The sequence below is a fragment of the Salminus brasiliensis genome, chromosome 3 (genome assembly GCF_030463535.1).
Source record: "Salminus brasiliensis chromosome 3, fSalBra1.hap2, whole genome shotgun sequence".
In the NCBI taxonomy this organism is placed as follows: Eukaryota; Metazoa; Chordata; class Actinopteri; order Characiformes; family Bryconidae; genus Salminus; species Salminus brasiliensis.
In genome coordinates this window covers 44,372,793-44,398,504 of record NC_132880.1, presented here as the reverse complement: position 1 = coordinate 44,398,504, position 25,712 = coordinate 44,372,793, and the positions used below count along the sequence as shown (strand labels likewise).

General features: G+C 40.1%; 4 protein-coding genes across 4 annotated transcripts; 2 read left to right on the top strand and 2 right to left on the bottom strand.

The window, feature by feature from the left end:
- The first annotated feature begins 2,119 nt into the window (after positions 1 to 2,119).
- atp5mf (ATP synthase membrane subunit f) lies at positions 2,120 to 4,631 on the top strand. The gene is made up of 4 exons (XM_072674917.1): positions 2,120 to 2,220; positions 4,024 to 4,131; positions 4,239 to 4,355; positions 4,477 to 4,631. The coding sequence occupies exons 1-4, from the start codon at positions 2,205 to 2,207 to the stop codon at positions 4,503 to 4,505; spliced, it is 270 nt and encodes an 89-aa protein (XP_072531018.1). The 5' UTR covers positions 2,120 to 2,204; the 3' UTR covers positions 4,506 to 4,631.
- Positions 4,632 to 5,139: 508 nt separating this feature from the next.
- Positions 5,140 to 10,252, bottom strand: cpsf4 (cleavage and polyadenylation specific factor 4). The gene is made up of 8 exons (XM_072674916.1): positions 9,867 to 10,252; positions 7,828 to 7,878; positions 7,576 to 7,728; positions 7,087 to 7,182; positions 6,792 to 6,885; positions 6,610 to 6,682; positions 6,323 to 6,496; positions 5,140 to 6,221 (listed from the first exon to the last, which is right to left on the bottom strand). The coding sequence occupies exons 1-8, from the start codon at positions 9,967 to 9,969 to the stop codon at positions 6,153 to 6,155; spliced, it is 813 nt and encodes a 270-aa protein (XP_072531017.1). The 5' UTR covers positions 9,970 to 10,252; the 3' UTR covers positions 5,140 to 6,152.
- Positions 10,253 to 13,371: 3,119 nt separating this feature from the next.
- Positions 13,372 to 17,379, bottom strand: bud31 (BUD31 homolog). Its single transcript, XM_072676344.1, has 4 exons — positions 16,976 to 17,379; positions 16,739 to 16,861; positions 13,783 to 13,949; positions 13,372 to 13,653 (listed from the first exon to the last, which is right to left on the bottom strand). Exons 1-4 carry the CDS (start codon positions 17,067 to 17,069, stop codon positions 13,603 to 13,605), a joined length of 435 nt encoding a protein of 144 aa, XP_072532445.1. The 5' UTR covers positions 17,070 to 17,379; the 3' UTR covers positions 13,372 to 13,602.
- A 23-nt stretch (positions 17,380 to 17,402) lies between these two features.
- Positions 17,403 to 22,986, top strand: pdap1b (pdgfa associated protein 1b). Its single transcript, XM_072676342.1, has 6 exons — positions 17,403 to 17,729; positions 19,304 to 19,395; positions 19,834 to 19,935; positions 20,279 to 20,397; positions 20,541 to 20,692; positions 21,456 to 22,986. Exons 1-6 carry the CDS (start codon positions 17,717 to 17,719, stop codon positions 21,518 to 21,520), a joined length of 543 nt encoding a protein of 180 aa, XP_072532443.1. The 5' UTR covers positions 17,403 to 17,716; the 3' UTR covers positions 21,521 to 22,986.
- Positions 22,987 to 25,712: the final 2,726 nt, after the last annotated feature.

The window sequence follows — 25,712 nt, the reverse complement described above, 5'->3', positions numbered from 1 at the left end:
TCGGTACGCAAACTGCAGGGGGTCCAGCAGGGGATCTGTGATGGACTTCAGGTGGGCTAGGATCAGGCGTTCAAAGACCTTCATGACTACAGAGGTCAGGGCGACAGGCCTGTAATCATTCAGTCCGGTGATGGTGGATTTCTTGGGAACTGGAATGATGGTGGAGGTTTTGAAGCAGGCTGGAACAGAGCAGAGTTCCAGTGATCTGTTAAAAATGTCTGTAAACACTGGAGCTAGTTGGTCACAGCAGTGTTTTAGGTACGTTACACTGGGTTTGCCCTACAGTCGAGCCAGCCCTAAAGGACACACTTTGCATACGTTACATGCTTTGCATTTCTGGACAAGCTGCGAGATACAGACCCATCCCTGAAAGTGAAAGAAGTATGTGGACAGAGGCGGTAGAGTAACACTACAGGACTTTATAAAATGTTATGCAGTACTAATGAGTATATAAGTTACGTACTGCAGTTTCTGGTGTGCCAAGCCTGAAGTGGCAATGATAGAGAAGCTATTCTCCTTATTACAGTCACTTGAGCATCAACGTGATTTAGAAGCTGTTATTTTTCTAAGTTAGAAATGTTACATACTGTTGCTTTAAAGCCCAATCCAGATCTGATCATTTGTTTTTACTGCAGTGTACCGCCCTCTGGTGTCCTCTAGGTGCAATAACCAGACATTATTACATTTACATTTACATTTAAGGCATTTAGCAGACGCTCTTCTCCAGAGCGACTTACAAAGTGCTTTGCTATTTACCCAAGAAAAACCTCAGCTAGTTTAAATAGACTAATAGTTCAAAGATACCTTTAAGCTTAGACTCTACTAAACACAAGTCAATAAGGTGACCATAGTACTCTATTCGTCCAAGTACTCTCAGAAGAGGAGGAGGGTCTTCAGTCTGGGTTTGAAGACAGCGAGCGTTGGACTCGGCCGTTCGGACACCCAGGGGAAGTTCGTTCCACCACTTTGGTTCCAGGACAGAAAAAAAAAAGTCTGGACGCTCGTCTTCCGCGGATTTTGAGGGCTGGCGGGTCGAGCCGAGCCGTACTTGAAGCTGGAAGGGCTCTTGGTGCGGATCGGCTTTTGACCATCGCCATCAAGTACGGAGGGGCTGGCTGGTCCGTTCTTGGCTTTGTAGGCCAGCATCAGGGTTTTGAATCTGATGCGGGCAGCAGCTACAGGAAGCCAGTGAAGAGAGAACGCAGCAGTGGAGAGACATTATTCCCAGCCTGCATCAGTTAGGACTAGCAGAACTAATGTAATGTCTGTGTTTCTGGTGCTTTGACTCTGTTTGATCCGCCTTTCCATTTTCTGCTGTTTTTACCCCCACCACCAAAACCATGTGAGGAAATGCACTCCAGCCATGCCTTAACTCTTAAATGAACGATGGCTCGTTAGAAACAAACCACCCACCTAATAGCGAGAATAACCACCCTGGCTCGGACGACACTATCGCTGCGCTGGGGCATGGACTGACTGCATTAGGTGATGCCAGGTGGTTATTATAGAGGTCAGCTGCTCCACAGCGGCCTGTCAATTGCTCTATACCAGTCGTCGGCATCGACGGCCTGTGGGGCACCACTGTCATATCACTGGGACACGCTCGCGTATGTATGAGAAGACCACCTTCACCCCAGCAGCTCTAGAGATTTACATTTACATTTACGGCATTTAGCAGACGCTCTTATCCAGAGCGACTTACAAGGTTACTCGTATTACAGAGGTGGGCCAACGTAGCGTTAGGAGTCTTGCCCAGGGACTCTTATCGGCGTAGCGCAGCAGCACAGTCACCCAGACCGGGAATCGAACCCCGGTCTCCCACATGGTGTTGCTGTAAGGCAATGGTAGGTGGCGGTGTTATCTATTGCGCCACACCAACCACAGCACCCAGAGCATCCCACAAAATGAGCAATCGCCCTATCATCATGCCCTCCTGGACATCAGCATCATTTCCCCATGACAACAGTCGAGACACGCCTCCTCACTTATCATGCATTAGCAACCACTCAACTGCATTAGTGCCTCTGCAGCGCTCACACCGCCACATGTCAATCACACAGCTCACAGGACCTGCAGGAACCAATCAGAGCCTTAGACGTCACTCGCAGGCGCGACACACACACACACACACACGCCCCGCCCCTTCGCAGCCGCTCCATTTTCTTCCCAACATCCACAGCGGCAGCTCGCGAGCGGAGAGCAAGATGGCGGACAGACCAGGTAGGACAGGGTGTCTCCTCGGCTTGTGTGAGTTGGTTAAAGCGGGTCGGTGCCGCTGGGTCGGTACCGCCGGCTCGGCTGTCGTGCACGGTGGAGATGCGCGCAGCGTGTCGCCGGGCGTCGCCGGGCTGGTGTCTGAGCACGTGAGCGAGCGAGCGAGCGTGTTTTCAGGAGGCCTCGCGATGCGCGCTCGAGTCAAGGACTTTCAGTGTCGCTCCCTAGATCAGTGCAGTCCGCTCACCACACAGGCGGACCAGGCTGGTCCTCCCGCAGAGAAGAGGCCCTGGGCGGGTGGTGTGTCCTCCTACACTCCCTTTTTGTCACGGCGGAGAGTCCGGGCTGAGTTAGGGACCGCCAGCAGCACCGCTCCTCCTAATGCAGCTGGCAGGGCTAGCTAGCTAGCTGCCTTAGCTAATGAAGGAGACAGCAGGGCATCTGACAGCTGGAGCTGCTCTACTGATTTGGGGGGTCTTTTAAGGTCTTTTCAGGGCTTCTGATGGGTTGGGATTGCTGGCTGTGCTCAAAATATGCATGCAGGTCTGCATACAGCTCTTCAGTAGTAGCTAACCTGCTGCTCTCCACTTATAATATAAGCAATAAATTAATAATTATTAAACACGTGTGCATATATACACATATATATATGTATTAGTGTGTATATATATGTATTAGTGTGTATATATATATATATGTATTAGTGTGTATATATATGTATTAGTGTATGTATATATATATATATATGTATTAGTGTATATATGTGTATATAGTGACTACATTTCATTGCCATGTACTGAGCAATGGCAAAGTTGGATCTACCCACATCCAACCCCGATCCAATCAATAAGCCGGGGTCTTACTCCAATATATGCTAATTATTATTATTATTATTATTATTATTATTATGTGGAAATAATAATGCAAACTAAACTAAGTGTCCCCATAAAACACATTTCAGGTTAAGAATAGTTGAGGATAGGGGGTCAATTGTGTTCCCTTTTCAGGACCTTTTGTCTAAAACTAAAGACTCCCACTCCAGAGACTTTAACCACTTTATTCACTTTAATTAAACCATGTAAACTGAAAGTGATTGATTGATTTGATTTGGAAGGTAAGTGTGTTATTTATTCCATTATGTGAACCTTTAACTCTGCCTGTTCACAGTTACTACCCACTTTAGGTTTCTTGGGTAGCTTTCTTATCCTTATTTTATGCTTAAAGAACGCTGATTAACTGCATATTTCATTACGAATGTGTAATTTAAGTAACGCAGCTTACTTTGACTAAAAAAAATAAAATAAAATAATAATAATAATAAAACTCTCTGTATGGGCGAGTATTTGTATCGCAGACTTTACAATTTTTCCTCTGTTGGTGCATTTTGTCTGCATGACAAAATGTTGCTTCAGGTAATAGACAGACAGACAGAGGTCTTTTTAAATATTGTGATTGTAACATTTCCACCATATCACTCAGCTCAAGTCAGACTACAAGGTCAGCCATGCTACAGTGCTATAGCACAAGGCTCAAGGACTCAACAGTGGCTGCTTGGTGAACCTGGGAATCACCCTGTGATCTAAGCACTGAGCCACCATTGCCCTGTGTTAAAGACATGTACTATACAGAGTTCTTATAAAGATGTCTACATACACTACTGTAGTTATAGTGTAGTAATATATATATATATATATATATATATATATATATATATATATATATATATATAAAATTATATATATATAATTTTTTTATTATTATTATTAATCAGAAACTGTATACTTGATGGATCAAATTTTCTGACCCTAGTGCCCGTGGCTGAGAAGAGGCTTATGGATGTCAAGCTAGCCGAGCTGCCAAGCTGGATTGGTAAAAGAGACTTCACCCCGAATGGAATCCTTGGCTCATTTCGTGGAGGTACTTGACTTTATGCTGTGAAACCTATAAACTTTGTACTTCACCTTTAAATGAAGAGCAGGTCTGTCAGTCTTTCTGGTTTGCTATATTAATCTTTGTTCTTTTAGGCTATAACAGATATTACAACAAGTACATCAACGTGAAGAAAGGAGGTATTGGTGGCGTTGCAATGGTCCTTGCTGGATATGTTGTTCTGAGTTACGTTTGGGAATACGACCACATTAGTAAGTAACCATTGAAGTTCATCAGAAGGAGCTTTTTAAGTGCTTCATTATTTAAGTTGATGTGGTGAGTTGTTTTTATTGAGGTCTTCTGCTTTTTCTTTCCTACCCACCTATACAATAGAGCACGACCGGTGGAGAAAGTACCACTGAAGCTTCTTGGACACCATGGACCACCAAGACTGTCCGCTGTAGTGTGACCAGCACACCTTTATGCTTTCTGTGATGCTTGTATAAAGTCATTTGTGACCAAGAATTAAACTAAGATTATTAAGTAAATCCTCCTGGTTTTCTTTAAAATTTAAATGCTGAAAAGCACCCAAACCTAAGGTTTTACAAAGCTATGAATATTTAAATTGGATTCTTTGGGATTTTCAGATGTAATGGTTTCTCAATTTACATGGGGGGGTGTCTTAGCTTTTAGCCTTAAAAAGTTTGAGTTTGGAGTAGAGCTGGGCAATATTTTCTCGTAGAGTGATTATCATGGAACACAATATATTTGATTAATATCAACACTTTTTAAAGAGCACGGAATTATCTGCACATTTCATTACAGAAAAGAGTGTAATTAGTTTAATTTAATTTGATGGAGTGCAGCATATCTTGAGTGAAAATCCTGGTACTCAGTATGGGAGAGTATTTGGAAAGCAGGTTTTAAAAAGTTACTGTTGGTGCATTTTTGTCTACATAACAAAATATATTAATATATCATTAGAAATGTCTTTAAATATTGTGATATAAACATTTTGAAAACTGAAAACTTAGTGGTTTACAATCACAACCAGTATTCTTGCTCACATCTTTTATTGACCAGAAAGTACAAAATGTATCTACACAACATTTCACTTCACCCCTCTAACCCACCTGGATACTGAAAAGAGATTTCTTTTTAAAAAGGCTCATAATAAACTCATCCAGGAGAGTCCAGAGTCCAGGAGCTGATTTTCAAATATCCTATCAAAAAAGGCAAGTGTAGTATGTGTATAATGGAGTAGTGGTATACACCAATCAGCCATAGCGTTAACACCACCTCCTTGTGTCTGCACTTATTGTCCATTAGATCAGCTCCCCTTACCATACAGGAGCACTTCCTAGTTCTGTGACTACAGCCTGTAGCCCATCTGCTTCTCTGCATACTTTCTTAGCCTCTTTTCACACTGTTCTTCGATGCTCAGGACCCCACAGAGTACGTATTATTTGGGTGGTCAGCATTATTATAGAGCTAGGAAATGCTCCTATATGGTGAGTGGGGCTGATCTAATGGACAATGAGTGGAGGTGGTTTTAATGTTAAGGTCTTAGACATGTAGTCCAGACAACACATCTCGCTCAAATCAAATAAATGGGGGGAAAAAAAGAGACTGAAGTTACACTATACACAAATACAGGTAATTGACAATTGTAAGTACCAATCAATATGAACAGCACAGTGTGGGATGTGCTTTCTGAAGCCCCCTGATTATTTTTTCTTTTTTTCCTGATTCTTTTTTTTTTCAAATTTTACTGGCCCATCCCAAATAATTGTCAACTGGACGATCCCCTCAGTACATGAGTGTGAACTATGTGAAATATGTAAATGAAATCGGGGGAAAAGTGTGCTTGTTCATCACGTTAGACAGTCTTTATTAATAACTGAATTCTGCCTGTTGAAGAGACCTGCCCTCGTAGAGGGCTACTCTGGACATGTGTGCCTGGCAGGCTGCGTACACTACAATACCCCCTACAGCCTTTACAGCACAAGGCAAACGTTCCAGTCCTCATACAACTTGCGAGAGGAAATTCCAGCAGCTGCAGATGGATACTACTGTCCACTTAGAAATGCCAGGTGTCCTTTTGTGCATTTGTTTGCGTAATGCCCCTTCTCTCCACACTGCAAAACACATAGACCAAAAAAAAGGCAGGTCAAGAAAAACATAACAACAGTATTCAGAAATTGCAAATAATTGCTACATCAGTGCATGGCTTTTCTACCTTGTAACATGTAACTTGGTCCAGTGGACGAGGGCCACGGGGGCCACCCATGTTGTTCTGACTCTGAGATGTCCCAAGCATGTAAGGCATTTTTTGATTGGGGTTGGAGTTGGAGTTGGAGTTGGTTAACTGGATTAGTGATAATGATGATCTGTTCATGTTCGGTATGTTTTGCTGTTGGGAGCATAAAACCGAACACAGTGAGTGCTTTTGGCATCATGGTCACAGTCTTACAAGGTCAAAATTAATAAATTAATTCATTCATTAATTAAAAACCCCTTATTTACCTTCTGCTGAGTCTGAGCTTGCTGAGGTAGTGGAGGCTGCTCAGCCGCACCCATAGGCAGCTCAAAACGAGGGCTAAGAAAAATTAAATAAGTTGTTTCGTTAAGAAAGAATCAGTGCAAAAGTATATTCATCAATCAGAAATATCACTGAATGAAGCAATTAATTAATGGACTGAACTTACTGCATAAATTTGCACCCTTTGCCCTCCGGACAGAAGCCTACCAAGTAATTTACACAGATGACCCTTCTTGTGTGTCTGTGTCTGCAATCCGGACCTTAAACAAGAGAACAAGAGAGTTCACACTGGTTAAACACGGCCAGTGTGTCCAACACAGCTGATAAGTGATATTACTGCTCAAACACACTTACTTAACCCGGCATTAAACAAACAAGCAGAAAAATCAACAAACTGCACCAGAACTTGAACTTCCAGGACCAGCACCAAAAAACCCATGGTGGATGTCCAGTGGACCTACCATGTTTGCAGAATCCCCGGTCATACCATGGACAGTCTTTGATCTTAGACTCTGGGTCAATGTGCAGGAAGGGGCATTCTTTATTACTGCACTCCCCTGTGAGAATACATCAGTCAGTTAGAATAAAGATTACACAGAAAGGAGCACAGAAGTCCAGAAAGTATCTCATGATCACAGGTTTTTTCATGATCACAACTTCTCAGGATCAGAAAAAACAAGTTGTGAGAATAACGAAAACACATGGGCCTCATTCACAAACATCTCCTGACGAAGTTTCTTAAATTAGTTCTAACAAAGAGAAGAAAAGTCCTGAGCGGAAGTCTACGTCAGATTCGTGGTGTGTGGGAAAAGAATTTCTAAAAACTGGGTGTCCAGAAGACATTTCTTCTGAGGACGATCAGTGAATAAGGCCCAACACTTCTTGCCTTGATAAATCAACTTGCTGCCTTTCTGGACCAAACATAAGCGGCCGTACGCTGTGATACTAACCGAATTTGGAGTAGAAATAACATTCTGGCATCTTCGTCATGTCATACTCGTGTAAGAATTCACACTGGTCCCCTTTCTTGCATAAACCTCGAAGCCAGTGTTTACACACAACAGTCTTTTCTCCACTGATGTGCCGAAAAGGACACATTCCACCTGCAAAGACAAAAGCACAGAGATTTTAATAAAGGTTGTTTAAAACTAAGCTGGTAAGTACTCTGATAACCCACCACTTCAGAATTCAGCTGATTTTACCTTTTAGACAAGCAGCTCTCATGAAGAACTCACATACAGCTGCGCCTGACTCTGCAAAGAGAACCCAGAGAGTTACAGTACGATATCTAGAATATCTATTACAGTTTTATATATATATATTTATATATATATATATATATATATTTATTTATATAACAGACAGATGGATAACAACAAAACTGCTATAGCTGTATAAACTGCTATAGCTGTACAGTATATAACTGCTTAAAACCGCTAAAGCTGAGGTGTATATAGCTGCTTAACACTGCTATAGCTGTAAACATGGCTATAGCTGTAGAGTATATAGCTAATTAAACTGTTATAGCTGTAAAGTATATAGCTGTGTAAAACTGAAATAGCTGTAAATAGCTGCATAAAACTACAGCTGTAGAGTATATTGTTGTGTAAACACTGCTATAGCTGTAGAGTATATAGCTGCTTTAAACTGCTATAGCTGTAGAGTATATAGCTGTAAACACTGTTATAGCTGTAGAGTATATAGCTGTAAACACTGCTAAAGCTGTAGAGTATATAGCTGTAGAGTATATAGCTGTAAACACTGCTATAGCTGTAGAGTATATAGCTGTAAACACTGTTATAGCTGTAGAGTATATAGCTGTAAACACTACTATAGCTGTAGAGTAAATAGCTGCATAAAACTATAGCTGTAAAGTATATAGCTGTGTAAAACTGAAATAGCTGTAGAGTATATAGCTGCTTTAAACTGCTATAGCTGTAGAGTATATAGCTGTAAATACTGCTATAGCTATAGAGTATATAGCTGTAGAGTTTATAGCTGTAAACACTGCTATAGCTGTAGAGTATATAGCTGTAGAGTATATATAGCTGTAGAGTATATATAGCTGTAGAGAGTATATAGCTGTAGAGAGTATATATAGCTGTAGAGTATATATAGGTGTAGAGTATATATAGGTGTAGAGTATATAGGTGTAGAGTATATATAGCTGTAGAGTATATATAGCTGTAGAGTATATATAGCTGTAGAGTATATAGCTGTAGAGTATATATAGCTGTAGAGTATATATAGCTGTAGAGTATATAGGTGTAGAGTATATATAGGTGTAGAGTATATAGGTGTAGAGTATATATAGCTGTAGAGTATATAGCTGTAGAGTATATATAGCTGTAGAGTATATAGGTGTAGAGTATATATAGCTGTAGAGTATATATAGGTGTAGAGTATATATAGCTGTAGAGTATATATAGCTGTAGAGTATATAGGTGTAGAGTATATAGGTGTAGAGTATATATAGGTGTAGAGTATATATAGCTGTAGAGTATATAGCTGTAGAGTATATAGGTGTAGAGTATATATAGCTGTAGAGTATATATAGCTGTAGAGTATATATAGCTGTAGAGTATATAGGTGTAGAGTATATATAGCTGTAGAGTATATAGCTGTAGAGTATATATAGCTGTAGAGTATATAGGTGTAGAGTATATAGCTGTAGAGTATATAGCTGTAGAGTATATAGCTGTAGAGTAGGAGCTGTAGAGTATATAGCTGTAGAGTATATAGCTGTAGAGTATATAGCTGTAGAGTATATAGCTGTAGAGTATATATAGGTGTAGAGTATATAGGTGTAGAGTATATAGGTGTAGAGTATATATAGCTGTAGAGTATATAGGTGTAGAGTATATAGCTGTAGAGTATATAGGTGTAGAGTATATAGGTGTAGAGTATATATAGCTGTAGAGTATATATAGCTGTAGAGTATATATAGCTGTAGAGTATATAGGTGTAGAGTATATATAGCTGTAGAGTATATAGCTGTAGAGTATATAGGTGTAGAGTATATATAGCTGTAGAGTATATATAGCTGTAGAGTATATATAGCTGTAGAGTATATAGGTGTAGAGTATATATAGGTGTAGAGTATATAGGTGTAGAGTATATAGCTGTAGAGTATATAGCTGTAGAGTATATATAGGTGTAGAGTATATAGGTGTAGAGTATATAGCTGTAGAGTATATAGCTGTAGAGTAGGAGCTGAACTTGAGCTCCTAGCTGAACTTACTGTCCATTCCTGGAAACGGCAACGGCTGAGCACCTAACTGCTGTTCCACAGCGATTTCCAGGTCAAATTTTATGTGATCAACGTTGGCAATTAACTCCTGCATGTTTGTTTTCCTTCGCTGCACCAACTTACACCAACTTCAGCGTCCCAGAGTCCCGCAGCCTCCTGCTAACGGGCTAAAATGCTAGGCGAGGTTTGTTCACTAAGATACGCTCACAGATTTGACACCAAAGCTATGTCGCTAGCTATTACTGAGGCTGAGCTTTAGGCAACCAAGCTGCTAAAATGTGTGAAACCTCCACAAAGCCTCCTTCAGGCACAGCAGTTTAATAAATCACACGGCGTGAACAGACCGCGCTGATAAACACAGCGGCGCGCTCCCCTCTTCCTCCTCTCACACTCGCAGCCCTGCTCCGCGGCCAGGACGCGCAGTCAACCTCAGCACAATCGAGACAACCGGGGACGGATCCTAGTGCATGAATGTGAGGTATTGTCTGCTTAAACGCTCTAGTATATATATTTAACATTAATTGTGTTGCTGATAACGAGTATTAATGTGCTGTGAGACAGGGCAGCCGTGACCTTGTCGAATCTGAATTTCTGTTATTGATTAAAAGGTCAAGGAAGAGCGGCGGTAGCAGTTGGAGGCCGTGTCCCGATCCGCGCACTCCTGCACTAGATAGCATGTAGAAATAGTGCCCTGCTGTTGGAACCGTATCGGTTAGCATAGCTGGAATATTAGGCAGCCTATAGAAGTGTGTGGTTTAGGACGGAGACTAAGCTCCACGTTTTTGGTTAAAACAGATCAGCATAAAAGTCTGTTTCTATAGAAACGATTTTTTTTAGGTTTTAAATGTTTAGTTAAAACCAGAAGAATATTATCAGTAATAATAATTATATAAAACTATTAAATTATTAATACGTTTAGTTATTGCATTCAAGAAATAGTATTAGTACTACTGATAAAGATGAAGTAATCTTAATGAATGAATTATACAATTCAAAACAATTATCAGTAAATAAATAATAAATATATTAATAAATATTAATAATAAATATATTTAATATTGTTAGTACTAATTTAAATTGTAGCTGCAAAATAACATTATAAAAAATAACATCAGGTTTTAATAATTATTTTTTCATGTCTAAGCAATCAGTTCTTGTTAGATCTGAGGTCAAGAAAATGACGTTATAAATTATGTTTATAAATGATTATATATATATAATGAAGTTATAAATGAACATTATAAATGATGTTTATAAATGATTATATATATATAATAATGACGTTATAAATGAACATTATAAATGAACATTATAAATGATGTTTATTTTTATTTATAAAAACAATTAAGGTTTGGAAGTTTGAGAAAAGTTGTCTCCCTAATTTTGGCATCAGCACAGATCATTCAAAAGTAAAGTCTGAGCCATATTTATTAATATATTGATTATATTTGCCAAATTGTAAATGTACTTTTACAGCTCATGGTTTTTTATGAACCATTTTAAAATGTATTTTTAACAAATATGCAAAGGTTTGGGTATTTCTGGTCAAATGCAGTGTTGTAAATAAATCTTCTGTACAGTATATAGCATAATTACTGCTTATTTACTGTGTAATTTAACATCTTACAAAAAAGTAAATGATGGTAATTATGACATTTATAAAGGATGTTGAGTTGAATTAATATGTTAAACTCAAATAATAAATCGTATTTATTCTTTCTTCTAGGAATTCTAGTCAAAAATGTGCAGAACATTATTATTATATTCAGATTTGTTTACTGTAGAGGATTTGTTACACTGAGAAAATCATCGAAATGTGTCATTTGACCAGGGGCAACATCTGCAGAATACTGTGCACTCACAGCCTGTAATGTAATGAAACATGGAGAAGGTTTAAACGGGGCTTTTAATGTGTTAAGGTTTTAATGTGTTATTACACAGAACTACAGTGGCAGTGCTGGACAATATAGGGTCCCTCTCTGTGATACTGCTTTTCAACTACAGCAACGTTTCAGGAACATTATAGATAAACTGCTTAGGGCCTCATTTTGCTCTCAAAACAGCCGCAGTTCTTCATGACATGAACGTCCCGCTCTACCACAACCCAGAGATGTTCCTATTAGACTCCTCCTACTGGATCCGGTTACTGGGAAGGCCACTGAAGAACACCGATTTCATTATCACGTTCAATAAACTAATTTGAGATGACTTTAGCATTATCATGCTCGAAGCAGCCATTAGAAGATGGTAAGTTGCGGCCATGAGGGATGAACATGGTCAGCAACAATACTCAGACAGGCTGTGGCATTCAAGCGATAATTGGCTGCTAATAATGAGAATTTAGAAAAGAGTAGTGATACCTGATTTTACTCTACCTGAATAATGCTTGGAGCTTGCTGTGTTGAACAGATGACCTGTCATAGGGTAAATGTCTGATGCTTTTATACAGTGACTTTTCCTCCTAATTTGGTACAACCTCTTTGTAGCCCCCGCTGGCACTAGCAGTGCTCCCGACTTTGTGAGGGTATTACATCTTCCAGATGCACTTGAGGCCAACCCCTCGCCTCTTTTATAAAACTGCTGCCAACGTGGCCTTGCCAGACCACCAACACACTCTGAGAAAAGCTCATCCACTAACCAATTGTGCTCACCCGGACTCCCGCTGCTGATGGCGAAGTGGCATTCATAATTGGGATGGCCTTATGGGATTCATAACTGCAATCTCCAGACCACAGTGGTAGCGCAATAGACCACTGAACTTTCAGTGTAGTGTGGTGTACTTGTCCAGCCAGAGAAACGAACCCTAGTTTGCCGCATGAAGGGGGGTGTTTTTGCCCACCTTTCTGTACACCACCTGCTTCTTTACTGTGTACTTGGTTTAATGAAGTCATAAAAGCCCAACTTATTGCATTTGAATAGTTTGAGTTGTTCTGGGAAAATAAACACTTAATGCCCAGTAAAGTCATTCTTCTCCAAAATAATTTGCTTTAATGTAAAAGATAATCCACTAAAATAGTTATTGCCAATTCATATCAAATCCTGTTTGAAACGCTAACCATTGTATTAATATTTAAATATGTTAAGTTGTTTAAGTTAGTTAAAAACTATAGGCCAGCTTTCAGAGCTCCATATAAAACATTCTTAATACACCTTAACTGTCTGAATCCGTGTCCTATTCTCTACAGAGTGAACTACTGTGGGGTTTTGCCATTTTGTAGCATTTACCATGCACTGTAACACTCCCACAATGCACTGCACTATATAGTGTACAAACACTGTACCCCGGCAGATATGGAATAACCAGGATTCATTGCGGTGTTTGGTTTGAAGATTTGCTCACAGCTTCTCTGAGGAAGGCTGGCACTCTGCAGTCACACACACAATGATCACTACACAGTGATCCGGATTTTCACATGTAGGGGACAGTGAAGAGGGCAGTTTTGAAGATTGCGTCAAACAATAAATGTTTAGGTGTATAGGGAAAAAAACTCAATCATTTACAACAGTGTTTTTTTATTTTACAAAATGACAAAGTAAAGAGCACATTTGAATGGTGATGTAAAGCTGAATAAAAATGGACATTTTCACAAAATACACAAATAATGACTATTTCCACATTCACTTACAGACAATCCGGAATGAAAGTCCGCTGACAGACTTTTAAAAATCAAACAAATCAAAATGTAATGAGCCCCAAGATCCCAGAGAAGGAAACGGAGGACCTCGATCATCCGGAGCACCCTCTGCACCCACAGTGAGTGCACTCGATAATCCGACCCTGTTGGAAATAAAAATAATAAACCTATTAAACAGGCAGAAAGTCACTGCTGTCGCTGTCGACCGTAAGAATGTCAGTTTATAATAATAAAAAATGATAAACAATAAAACATTAAATGAGCCGACTCACCACTTCGAGCTTGCCTTTAGGCACTCTGCATATACAGTTTGTTCCGAAGTTGGTGTCGCGTGTCTGAATGCAACGAAGGCAGCAGAGATTTTCGTAGCCCTGTTTCTTCCACTTTGCTATGAGGTTCTTGTCGGCATATCCCTCTTTTATGCAGTAATCGTACAGCTCTGGGGATCAAATGCAGAATCACGTTAACTTCAGCATCTATTAACCAAACAAGTGCAGTCAAGCTGGAAAGTCTGCACACCCCTCTCACCTTCTGCACATTTTACTACATTACATGAAGTTTGCCCTGACTTGAAGTGTCAACTGTGGGACCTTATATAGGCAGATGTTGCCCCTCCTATCATATCCAACCAACTGAATAATACATTAGCACAAATGTCTGCACACCTGCTTTGACTGTCATTCTGGGTTATTTTGTAAAGAATTTTGTAATAAAAATGAACCCGATTTATTGCAGAAGAAGCCTATAATGTAATAAAACATGGAGAAGGTTTAAAGCAGACTTTCCAGCTTGTCTGTAAGTACACAGAACTACAGTGGCAGTGCAGGGCAAAATGTGGTCTCTCTCTATGACACTGCTTTTCAATTACAGCAATATTTGTAGCAATTGTGTTGTGATGGACATCAAATGACTCATTATGTAATGCTTGCAATTGCAATGTCCCTGTCGTCATGTAGAGTTCACTCATATATACATGTATATATATATATATATATATATATATATATATATATGTATATATATATATATATATATATATATATATATATATATATATATATATATATATATATATATATATATGTCACACACTCACAGAGAAAGAGAGAGCGAGAGAGAGAGAGAGGGAGAGAGAGAGAGAGGGAGGGAGAGAGAGAGAGAGAGAGGGAGGGAGGGGAGGGAAAGGGAGGGGAGGGAGAGAGAGGGAGGGAAAGAGAGAGAGAGATAGATAGATAAAGTCTATTAAATTTTCATTAAGTTCATTTTACTACATGGTTAAAGTTTAACAGTGGTAATAATAATAGACTAATTTATATAAGTAGTAACTTAATAAACTAATCTGTATTTACTGTATCTGTATATATATATATATATATATATATATATATATATATATATATATATATATATATATATATATATGTGTGTGTGTGTGTGTGTGTGTGTGTATTATATATTACATTTACATTTAAGGCATTTAGCAGACGCTCTTATCCAGAGCGACTTACAAAGTGCTTTGCTATTTACCCAAGAAAAGCCTTAGCTAGTTAGAATAGACTAATAATTCAAAGATACCTCTAAGCTTTAGACATTACTAAAATATATCTCATTACTAAAAATATATCTCATTTGCATCATTCACTCAGTGCTTTGGACTGTTTGGAAATTATTTTTTAAAATGCATTAAAAAGTAAGTTCTCACTTTTCCTTACTCCCAAACTCAATTTCAACACGCATCTGTACCGCTTTGTGATTTGTCACACCTCTGACCTGAAAGTTATAATTTATTTAGACCCAAAATAGAAGAACAGCACTTCGGTTTTTGTGCTGACAGATACTGGACGGTACCAAGAAGTGCCAATGCAATTCTGTACGTTTGCATTTCCTCTCCAGACCTTCAGTACTTTCATGCTCGTCATTTCTTCACAAAGGTTACAGCACTTTTCATCTGGGTGTGGGTTCAGGCCAGTGGTTTTCAGATAGCCCATACTTCACTGGGATTTAGGAAAACCTGGGTCATCTGGGAGGGCCTTGAAGACACTGGCCTAAACCCATGACCAGATAAAAGTACAGTACAGTGTCGGCTCTTTTTCTCTATAAATTCCCCCAATCAGCTAATAAGCATTTAGAAATGGTGCATAAAACAATCCAGCTCCGTAGTCAATAGAAAGGCAGAGTGCAACCTTTATTTCTGTATAAAGTACCCAAAATAGGTGAAGACTAAGGCACTACATGTATTGCGTTAGCCTGAGACAGCCAGCACTCTCCCAAAGCAGTCTAAAACGTATGGCTCTGCCTGGGCCTTATATACTGTCCTTATCTAGCTGTGGCTACCCCCACGCATATTTTGTTTTTTATCATAATATCTCACGATTGGGTCCGCTTATATTACTATGGGAAGCCCCTTACCCCTTAACCCTGTCACTTTTGTATTCGCTTATGTCCTTCGTTCTTACGACTTTGTGGTGGCTCAGCGGTTAGAGCTCCGGGATATCGATAACAGGGTTGTGGGTTCGATTCCCGGGCTCGGCAAGCTGCCACTGTTGGGCCCTTGAGCAAGGCCCTTTACCCTCTCTGCTCCCCGGGCGCTGGAGTTGGCTGCCCACCGCTCTGGGTGTGTGTGTGTACTCACTGCCCCTAACACATGTGTGTGTGTGCGAGTGTGTGTTCACTACCAGATGGGTTAAATGCAGAGGACACATTTCGCTGTACAGTGCACACCGTACAGTGACAAATACGTGCACCTTTACCTTTTTTTATTTTTTAAAAGAGTGCCAACACCTGCAAGGCCATTTGTGCTGACGATCACACTACTGCAGAATTTTGGGTTTTTCCCAATCAGTTCACCTCTGATTCACCCCAAGTAGGGTCTGCCTAGCCCCCCAAGGGTATTACCCTAATCTTGAGTACAGAAATGCTGACTGTCTCAGGCATGGTCATTCTAGCAGAATACACATATAAACATGTTTATGAGTACATAATGTATTCTTACACACAAATAATCCATCAACAGAGAGGAGAGGGATTTAGGGGTCTTCAGGGTCTTCTGTTAGTCCTCAGGTTGTGTCTGCAGGGCCCAAAGGACCAGCCTGAGAGGAGCTGGGGTGCGCTACTCCAGCTACCCACCTCCTCCAACAATTCATGTGTGTATGTAAATATACTTACACCCAATCAATTGATCAGAGAGGCCCTGGGAAACCTGATCAGTGAGCTGACCCCGGAGCTTACCTCTGCTGATGGCCTTTCTTTTGTAGAAGAGGTCGAAGATGTAGCGGCTGCGCTGGTGGTGAAGTCTGAAAATCGGCCACAGCGACTCGACCTTCCGTTTACCCTCATGAGGCTCGGTTTCGGCTGGGGGTTAAAAGGCAGAATTAGAGATATTTCAGTGGCACTGGCGGAAGGTGCTGCCTGCAGCTAGCCGCTTTAGCTCGGTGGCTACAAATAGTGGCGACGACCTGCACACACCTTCTCTCATTTTCTGATCCAGCTCATCAAGAGTGGGCTCAATCAGCTCCCAGCCGTCCGGAGGAGGCTTTCTACTCCTCTTCACTTTGGGCATGGTTTTAAATGAGCACTAAATGAAACACAGGGAGAGAGAGAGCCTCTTTCTGTAGAAACCACAGCACACTCAACCCACCGTCCCTCTTAGACTGCGTCACTGAGAAAGGACCTAGCGCTGCTCGCTGTACGGTGCCTCCAAATACACGCAATACAATCCTACCAGATCACCCCAATAAATGCCCGTTTCCTCTATCTGAAGCTGGCGTCGTGTAAATAAACACTATCACAGTAAATCCACGTGTAAAACACGAATAAATAAGCAACGATTGCAAAGGTCTATTGCATCAGGTTAGGAGTCCCTGAAAGCGCCTGTCTTAATAGAAGAGCACAGACGACGGCATGGCCGCCTGCCTGCCTGCCTGATTGCCTGATTTCTAGCTTTAATAATCTTTGTTTTGTTTTTTAAAGGGTATTTAAAAGTAAGACTCGGTCTCGTTTGTTCTCCACTGTTGTAATATTTTTATATATAGATTTTAATAACTGGCAACCCCTCCTCGCAGCGACAGTCGGCCATATAAGTGCAGGACAGCTAAACTTAGCTGGCAGGCTGGAGCTGGAGGTAGTTTTACTTTGACAGGTTTTCCTCTTGTTTACATCGGGAATTCAGGCTTTAATTGGGGTGTTGGAGGCTGTGTTATCGTCAGCATGCCTAAAGGAGGTAAGACATGTCTTATACTTCGACTGTCATCAGGGCAGTCATTACACAGCTGCCTAATAACCCTGTAATACCAGCCTGGGTGATTGACGTTTATCTGGCCTGCAGGGAGAAGGGCTGTGATGTCACGTCTAATCTATATGTTTATATCTAAGCTGTATATTTTAGTACTTATTATATGACATTATTATATTATTTTATTACATTGCTTATATATGAATATATTGTGTGTATATATAGAGCTGAGAAAATGTGCAATAGTGTATATAGTCTGTATTATAATGTATATGTGTATATGCAGTGGTGTGAACCTGTACTGTTTAGACACCTGTGAGAAAAAAATTAGAATAGAAAGTGTCTAAGTGTTTATTTGCTCAGTAACAATAATAGAGCGCCGGGATATCGATAACAGGGTTGTGGGTTCGATTCCCGGGCTCGGCAAGCTGCCACTGTTGGGCCCTTGAGCAAGGCCCTTTACCCTCTCTGCTCCCCGGGCGCTGGAGTTGGCTGCCCACCGCTCTGGGTGTGTGTGTGTACTCACTGCCCCTAACACATGTGTGTGTGAGTGTGTGTTCACTACCAGATGGGTTAAATGCGGAGGACACATTTCGCTGTACAGTGTACACTGTACAGTGACAAATACGTGCACCTTTATCCTTTTTATCCTTTATTAGAATAAATACAAGTAACATTTAATGCAAAAAGTAGTGTTTTTATCCGTCATTGTGTTCATTAGAACATATCCAAAGCTCTCATCATTGGAGTCTAGTGTTATTTAGAGTTCTCATCCAACATCTGGTTCAGTAAAATTAAAAATAAAGTACCTAATGATAGTAAATCAGGTGAGCTGGTGATGGAGTTAACATATCCATGTTCTGGCTGTTATTGGGGGGCATCCAGAAGAAACCTAGAACCAAGCTTTGTTCTTCAAAAAGGTTCAAAAGGTTAGTACTGTATTTACCCGCTGCAAGGGCTACCTTCACACCTTTGTTAGTGTGACATGACAATAAAAGATTTCATTTGCTTATTTTTTATTTAATTCCTTAATATAATATTTCTTATTTAAACAAAACTTCTGAGCTACTTTAAAAGGAAGCTCTGCCCAAACTGAGCATCTAACAGTAGTCCTAAATCATGCTCAGAATACTCTGACAGTCCATCACCACAGGTCAAGAAATACACGGCTAACATTGCATCACATGCCGTGAGTGTGTGTTGTTTCAGGATAGATTTGTTTTGTTAAAGGATCAGATTACATTCATTAATTTCCCCTCTCTGATAACCAATCTAGGCCCGATACCAATACCTGGTATCTATGGCGGTGCAATATGACGATATTTTAATCGTATCCTGATAAATTGAGTTATTATGATACACAGTATGCTTTTCTAAGCATATGGAGGATGTTGTCAGGTTTCATTACAGACAGTGTAATCAGACGGGTTTTTAATTAGATTAAGAGCAGAAGATGAATAAAAACCACTGTATTCAGTAGTAGTTTTTAAGAATCTGTCACCCTGCCCTAGTGCCATCTCTAAGTGATATAAATGGATTTGATCCAAATATTTTATCCTCAGGAAGGAAAGGTGGACATAAAGGGCGAATGAGAACATACACAAGTCCAGAAGAGATAGATGCTCAAATGAAAGCTGAAAAAGAACGGAAGAAGGTAAGTTATGTTATAATTGATCATCCAGTAACTTACGTTGAATAGGCATGTGATGAAAATACCTAAAAAATAAATATATATATACAATTTGTGCTACTGTAATTAAACTGCTTCAGTATTAAAAACATGCTTTATGGGCTCCGAGTGGCTCAGCAGACTCTGACACTATGGCCCAAGAATTGTGAGTCATGCTGCTTTGGGTCATGCTGCTTCGCCATCAGCAGTCAGAACCCAAGAGGGCACAACTGGCCTTGCTTTCTCCCCTCTTTAAACCCATTGTAATGCTGGCTGGCATTGTGTAGCTGACCGTTTCATAGCCTACATTAGCAGAATTAGTATGGAGAGTGTATCCATTGAGGATTGCTTATGTAATTCCTATATACCTGGCATGCAGTTCTATAACACACGCATATATATATATTTAAACCTTTTGTACAGACTGAAGAAGAGCAAGAAGGAGCAGCAGTGAATGACGACAGCCAAACAGAGGACAAACCTGCAGGATCAGGTTCAGAGGACAGTGATGAAGAAGGCTCTCAAGTAAGCTTCAGCTCAGACTAAATATTGCACCTGCCTCTTTTTAAGTTAAAGGGGCTGGCTCAGTGTTGTGCGTCTCTACCGTAGAGGATAGAGGCCTACTCCTACTGTTGTTGTGGGATTAGAATGATCTATTCCCTTATCGTACTCCTCACACAAGGTTGGGTGTCCCTGAAGCATCTTAGCACAGAGAGTTGCAGGAGCATCACAGTGAACGCTCTCTCCAACAGTTAAGAACTTGGGCCCAGTATGTTTTGGAAGTGTCAGCACAACCATTGTTGTCTCAAATGCTTTTTGTACCAGTTGTCTTCTCTGATGTTCTGATGATTTTCCTTCATTGTGACAGAGAAGAAAGGGTGTGGAGGGTTTAATAGAAATTGAAAACCCCAATCGTGCCGCTCAGAAAGCAAAGAAAGTAACAGAGATTGAACTGGAGGGACCCAAGCAGCTCTCTAGAAGAGAGAGGTCAGTGCTGTTCAGCTGAATAAAGAAAATATTATTAGTGACTGAGAAACAATGATTTTAACAACATATTATTTGCATGAATATCTACTGTTATTATCTTATTGTATGTCTTTATACACAAACCTGTCTGCTTAACACCTCAGAGAGGAGATAGAGAAGCAGAAGGCAAAGGAAAGATACATGAAGATGCATTTGGCAGGAAAGACGGATCAAGCCAAAGCTGACCTTGCTCGGCTTGCCATTATTCGAAAACAACGTGAGGAGGCAGCAAGGAAAAAAGACGAGGAAAGAAAAGGTAAAGTAGGGCCTTTTTTCCCCATCTTCACTGTAAGACGTCCGGTTAAATCAGACTCTGGTTCGTTTTCACCCTTGGTGCAATTTGTTTGGGCAGGTATGAATACAGTAATCTCATTTGAATGCAGACTAAAACAATGGCATCAAGACACAAGAGAGGAAGTGGCCTCTGAACCAAATATCAGGCGTACTCCTCAAGCTTGAGCTAAACAGCTCCTATAGCCAGGTGTTAACCTGGTATACTGCCCAGATATTTAACTACAGTTGCAGCAGTTGGGGACAGATGGCATCTCTGCTGTAGCTCCATGTTAAACTGCACAGAAAGGACCTTCTTTCTGTATTTACCTTCTTGTTTCTGTCCCAGAGAGGTCTGACCAATAAGCGAAGACAATGCTCTCACATGGTTTGTTGTGATTTGTGTGTTTTGGTGTGCTTGGATTTTTCACTGTGGGAAACCAAATCAGACCAAGAGCAAACTTCTTAAGTTTACAAACCAGAGCAACCACACCAGAGCAAACCAACTAGAGGTGTGAAAAAGTCTCTACCTGCTTTGGTTCGAATCAAGTTAATGAGTTAACCTGCCCAAGCAAACCGCAGCAAGGATGAAAACGAACCGTTTAACCCATTTATGTGTGAAAACACCCTTAAACAAACCGGTTTGCTTTGGAATGAAGACCCATGATTATTATAATGTTATAAATAATGTTTTTTAAATGAATTAAATTAATAATTAATTAAATGTAATATCTTTTTTTCTTATCCAGCCAAAGAAGCAGCGGCAGCAGCAGCAGCAGCAACAAAAGGACTTCATACGTTGTCCCTCAAATAATCTGAAAGGTTTTATTGACCTTGTGGGACAGTGCAGTATACACATATATTGACGTTACTATTTTTGAGGACAGGTTTGATTGTGTTGTTCTGCTTTGTAAGAAATTACAATGCAACGTTACATTGGAAAAGGAAATATTTATGCATTTTGAATGCTGACTTTGAAAGTAGGCATTTGATAGTCAATGCTCAAGATTGATGCTCCAGAACAGGTCCGGAGGTGTTTTCACCAAAGTGGCTAACTTACGATGCCTAGATACTTTTACTCGATGATACTAGATATATATTTATTAACATATTGACTTATGTAAAAGTGAATTTTCTAACTGCAGTCTCAGTTAGAGAGAGTTACTGTAAGATGCAAAATCATGATAATCAGTTGATGCAGCAGGTGCGCCGGTTTTAGAGAGATGTCCAGGCGATGTTTTTCTCATCATGTAATGTATTAGCAAAGATAAGCATCAGTAAAATGTCAAGTTTTCATGCTTATTAAGGGATATACTCTCAGTGTTGGGTCACTCTTTCTGTTACTATACTCCACAGGTCTTCAAATCTAGACCTTGAATGCGGTTTTCCAGCCCTGGATTTTGTTCTCGCTGGACGTTAAGGTTAACGATTGATCGATTGGCCACATAGTAGCTGTGTTCGGTACTGTGCCCTATTCACTATATAGTGCACTACCTTGAGTAGCGGTGTCTGAAAACGTGGTGCTGAATTTTTAGTGCTCTGTAACAATGCACCCACAATGCACTGTAATATATAGTGTACAAACAATGTACACTAGATAGACATGAAATTCCCATAATCCATCACATTGTTTGGTTCACTACCTGTCCCCTATCATAGTGCACTATATAGTGATCTGGATCTTCTCATGTAGGGGATAGTGAATAGGTCAGCTAGTGTCACGCCCGCCGAAGGTAACAAAGTCCAGAACTGGAAAATGCATTCAAGGTCATGATATGAAGACCTCTGCTATACTCACTTGTTGAATTCTGTCTTCAAAAGGGTCAAAATGCTCTCCTTGATATATATGCGCACGCACTCACACTCAGATACTCAAATGCACGCATGAATACATACTATATACTGATGCAAATCCCTCTGTAAATAGCCTAATGATTCATACACCACCAGCTTCTAGTTTCTAGTTGTTGCCTAACAAAATCCTACTGTCAGCCATGGAAGCATTTAGGGGCCGTTACATTGATTAGGGATTAGGGAAGCAGAAGACCATCGAACATAGAGCTACATCCCTCTGAGAGGTAGAATGGAGCTTGGATGAACATGTTTAAGCAAAACCTCGAACTTGCTCAAGTGTTGGTGCAGAGATAAATTCAACATGGTGATACTAGAAATGATGCAAAGTAACAGAAGTATCCATTGGAAAGCCTGTTTGCATTGTTTGCACTGACGTAAGCTCTTCTGAGTGCGGCAAGTTATGAAATAAAGAGTTGCAGGAATAAATTTTGTGGATCATTTTGTTTGATTATATGGGGGTGGTCTGAGCTGGTCTTCAGCACAATAGTCTCTAAAGTGTACTCAGAATAACAGGCAGAATGACCAGACTGGTTGGAGCTACCAGAAAGCTAACATCACATCACCTTTCAGTACAGTTGTGGAGAGCAGAAAAGCATCTCAGAATTCACAGCACGTCCAACCTTGAGGTGGACGAGCTACAACAGCAGAAGACCACGTCAGGTTGCACTTCTATCAGCCAAGAACAGAAAGCTGAGGCTGCAGTGGGCTCAGAAGACTGAAGTAGAAAATATAGCCTGGTCTGATTAATCTTGATTTCTGCTGAGGAACACATTTGGCACCAACAACATGGATCTAAATACCCAACCTACCTTGTGTCAGCAGTCCAGGCCCTCTATAGGCTTGTTAATACCAATCAACCATTACTTGAAAGGCACAGCTTGAATGTCCTTGCCTTCGTGGCCAGATTTTACCCATCTTCTACTGCAATGGGGTGGAACTGCAGTCTTGGCGACTTGGTTTCCTACATAGTTTGGTGGTTTTCTGTTTAAACACACCCGATTCGATTTGATTTAGGTCCTCAATCCTCTTCTAAACCTACTTCCAGCATTATAGCGCACCATGTGACAAAGTGAAAGTAGGAGGCCTTACCGAACATTAGTACACAGTACACAGCTCACAGCAGTGGGGTCAAATACAGTGCACTGTTGAATGTTTACTAATTATACATCATTTTAATGGCAGATCTGCTTTTATTAAGTCATGTGTTTCTATAATTTGGTCACTAATTATGTTATAAGTAATCTTAATAAATAAGAAAAAACAGAATGTATTATTCACATTTATATTTATCCAACTTTTGCATGTTCTGACATTTTAATGTCTGGGAGTAATTTAATGATAATAATTCCTTTTTAATAAGGAGTAGATGTATTCAGCATCATTATAATTTTTACTGCTATGGCAATATTTTAGAAAAAATAATAAAATAATGACATGTTGACATTACTTAAATGAGTTCATCTTATACTAGTTGTTGAGTAGTTGTAGAAAATCCATGACCTAGGGTCTGTTTCATGAAAAAAGTGACACGTCATTACCAACATAAGCTTCACCATCAATATCTACATAACTGTTAACTAAAGTTAAGTGGATCACGTCCTATAACTAATCTTCTAGTCTTTCAGTCAAAACTAGTCTTTCAGTCAAAATGGCCATAAGACCATCAGTGGCCATCAGTAGCGAGCACTGGAGAACACAAAGCATGTAAACATTATCCAGGCATAAATATTACATATTATTTTTTGAGATAAGATAAGATAAGATAATCCTTTATTAGTCCCACAGTGGGGAAATTTACAGTGTTACAGCAGAAAGGGATAGCAAGACAAAAAATGTAGATAAATAATTTGCACTATATACACAATATAAATAAGAATTAAAAAAGCAATGGCAATATTATTTACAGGTTATTGCAAATGACTCTTGTGGGGGGGGGGGGGGGGGGGGTATTGCACATAGTATTTTTACATTGCGGGACCTCTGTTCCCTGAACATGTGTGTGTAGTTAAGTGAGTGTGTATGTAAGGACCTGCGATACCGCTCCTTCACACACTTGGGGTGAAGCAGCCTGTCACTAAAGGAGCTGCCCAGTGCTGCCAGAGTCTCATGCATGGGGTGGGAGCTGTTTTCCAGCATGGATGTCTCCCACCACCTGCACTGGGTCTAAGAAGCACCCCAGGACAGAGCCGGCCCTCTTTATGAGTTTGAAATATATATTATAAAATATATCTATATTATATTTATATTATATATTTATATTATAAATTATATAAATGCTAGCTTTATTTTTAAAAGGTTAAGATGAAAATAGCCCCCAGATAAACTAGCCCCCAGTTGAAAAATCAGCCAAATACACTATATGGCCAAAATAATGGGACACCTGCTCATTTATTGTTTCTTCCATAGTCAAGAGTATTAGAAAAGAACAAAAGAAGTAACTGTCTTTACTGTGCAAGGAAGCTCTACTAGATTCTAAGGCATTGCTGTGAGGATTTGATTGCATTCTGCAAGAAGTAAGGTCAGCATGATCAACACTCCACTTCATCCTTAACTCCCTAACTCACTCAAGACTGGAGCACCATCCATCACTCCAGAGAACACAGTCCCACTGCTCCACAGCTCAGTGCTGGGGCTCATGTTTATCTGCACGTAAGAGTCTTAGTAAATTGTAGTAAATTTCTCTACAGGGACTAGACAAAGCTGTGTGTGTGTGCACTTTTGAGCATCTGTGTCAGTAATATGTGCAACATTAAGTATCTGAATGCTTTCGTTAGAAGATGTACACATTACAGAAGAAGTGTGGATCATTAAGGACTCCACCCACACTACCTGTTCTCACAGCTGCCCAGCGGCAGGAGGTACAGAAGCTTGAAGACCAGAACCAGTCGGTTCAGAGACAACTTCTATCCTCAAACAGTTAGGCTGCTGAACCAACGTCCATGGTCCACAAGCTATCATTACACCTCCACCCCACACAAACACACCCTGCACCCTGCACTTACTACTGGATCTCTTATGCACAGTCACACAGCACCCACAAACACTTCTCCCCACTTCCACTACACCTGAATTCACACCTCATCCAGTATTGTTGTCTTTTCTTATATTTATTTTGTAAATAATAATAATGTAAATAATTTCATATTATATAA

What these genes read in the sequence shown, in the direction of transcription:
- atp5mf (XM_072674917.1), top strand. An exon ending in CCTTGGCTCATTTCGTGGAG is followed by an intron (nt 4,132 to 4,238) that starts GTACTTGACTTT and finishes TTGTTCTTTTAG; the next exon opens with GCTATAACAGATATTACAAC. An exon ending in TTGGGAATACGACCACATTA is followed by an intron (nt 4,356 to 4,476) that starts GTAAGTAACCAT and finishes CCTATACAATAG; the next exon opens with AGCACGACCGGTGGAGAAAG.
- cpsf4 (XM_072674916.1), bottom strand. Translation starts at nt 9,969, where the DNA reads ATGCAGGAGTTAATTGCCAACGTTGATCACATAAAATTTGACCTGGAA. An exon ending in GCCGTTTCCAGGAATGGACA is followed by an intron (nt 7,879 to 9,866) that starts GTAAGTTCAGCT and finishes TTCTCTTTGCAG; the next exon opens with AGTCAGGCGCAGCTGTATGT. An exon ending in TTATTTCTACTCCAAATTCG is followed by an intron (nt 7,183 to 7,575) that starts GTTAGTATCACA and finishes GTATTCTCACAG; the next exon opens with GGGAGTGCAGTAATAAAGAA.
- bud31 (XM_072676344.1), bottom strand. Translation starts at nt 17,069, where the DNA reads ATGCCCAAAGTGAAGAGGAGTAGAAAGCCTCCTCCGGACGGCTGGGAG. An exon ending in GGATCAGAAAATGAGAGAAG is followed by an intron (nt 16,862 to 16,975) that starts GTGTGTGCAGGT and finishes TTTAACCCCCAG; the next exon opens with CCGAAACCGAGCCTCATGAG. An exon ending in AAGAAAGGCCATCAGCAGAG is followed by an intron (nt 13,950 to 16,738) that starts GTAAGCTCCGGG and finishes TTTGATCCCCAG; the next exon opens with AGCTGTACGATTACTGCATA.
- pdap1b (XM_072676342.1), top strand. An exon ending in CTGAAAAAGAACGGAAGAAG is followed by an intron (nt 19,396 to 19,833) that starts GTAAGTTATGTT and finishes CCTTTTGTACAG; the next exon opens with ACTGAAGAAGAGCAAGAAGG. An exon ending in AAAAGACGAGGAAAGAAAAG is followed by an intron (nt 20,693 to 21,455) that starts GTAAAGTAGGGC and finishes TTTCTTATCCAG; the next exon opens with CCAAAGAAGCAGCGGCAGCA.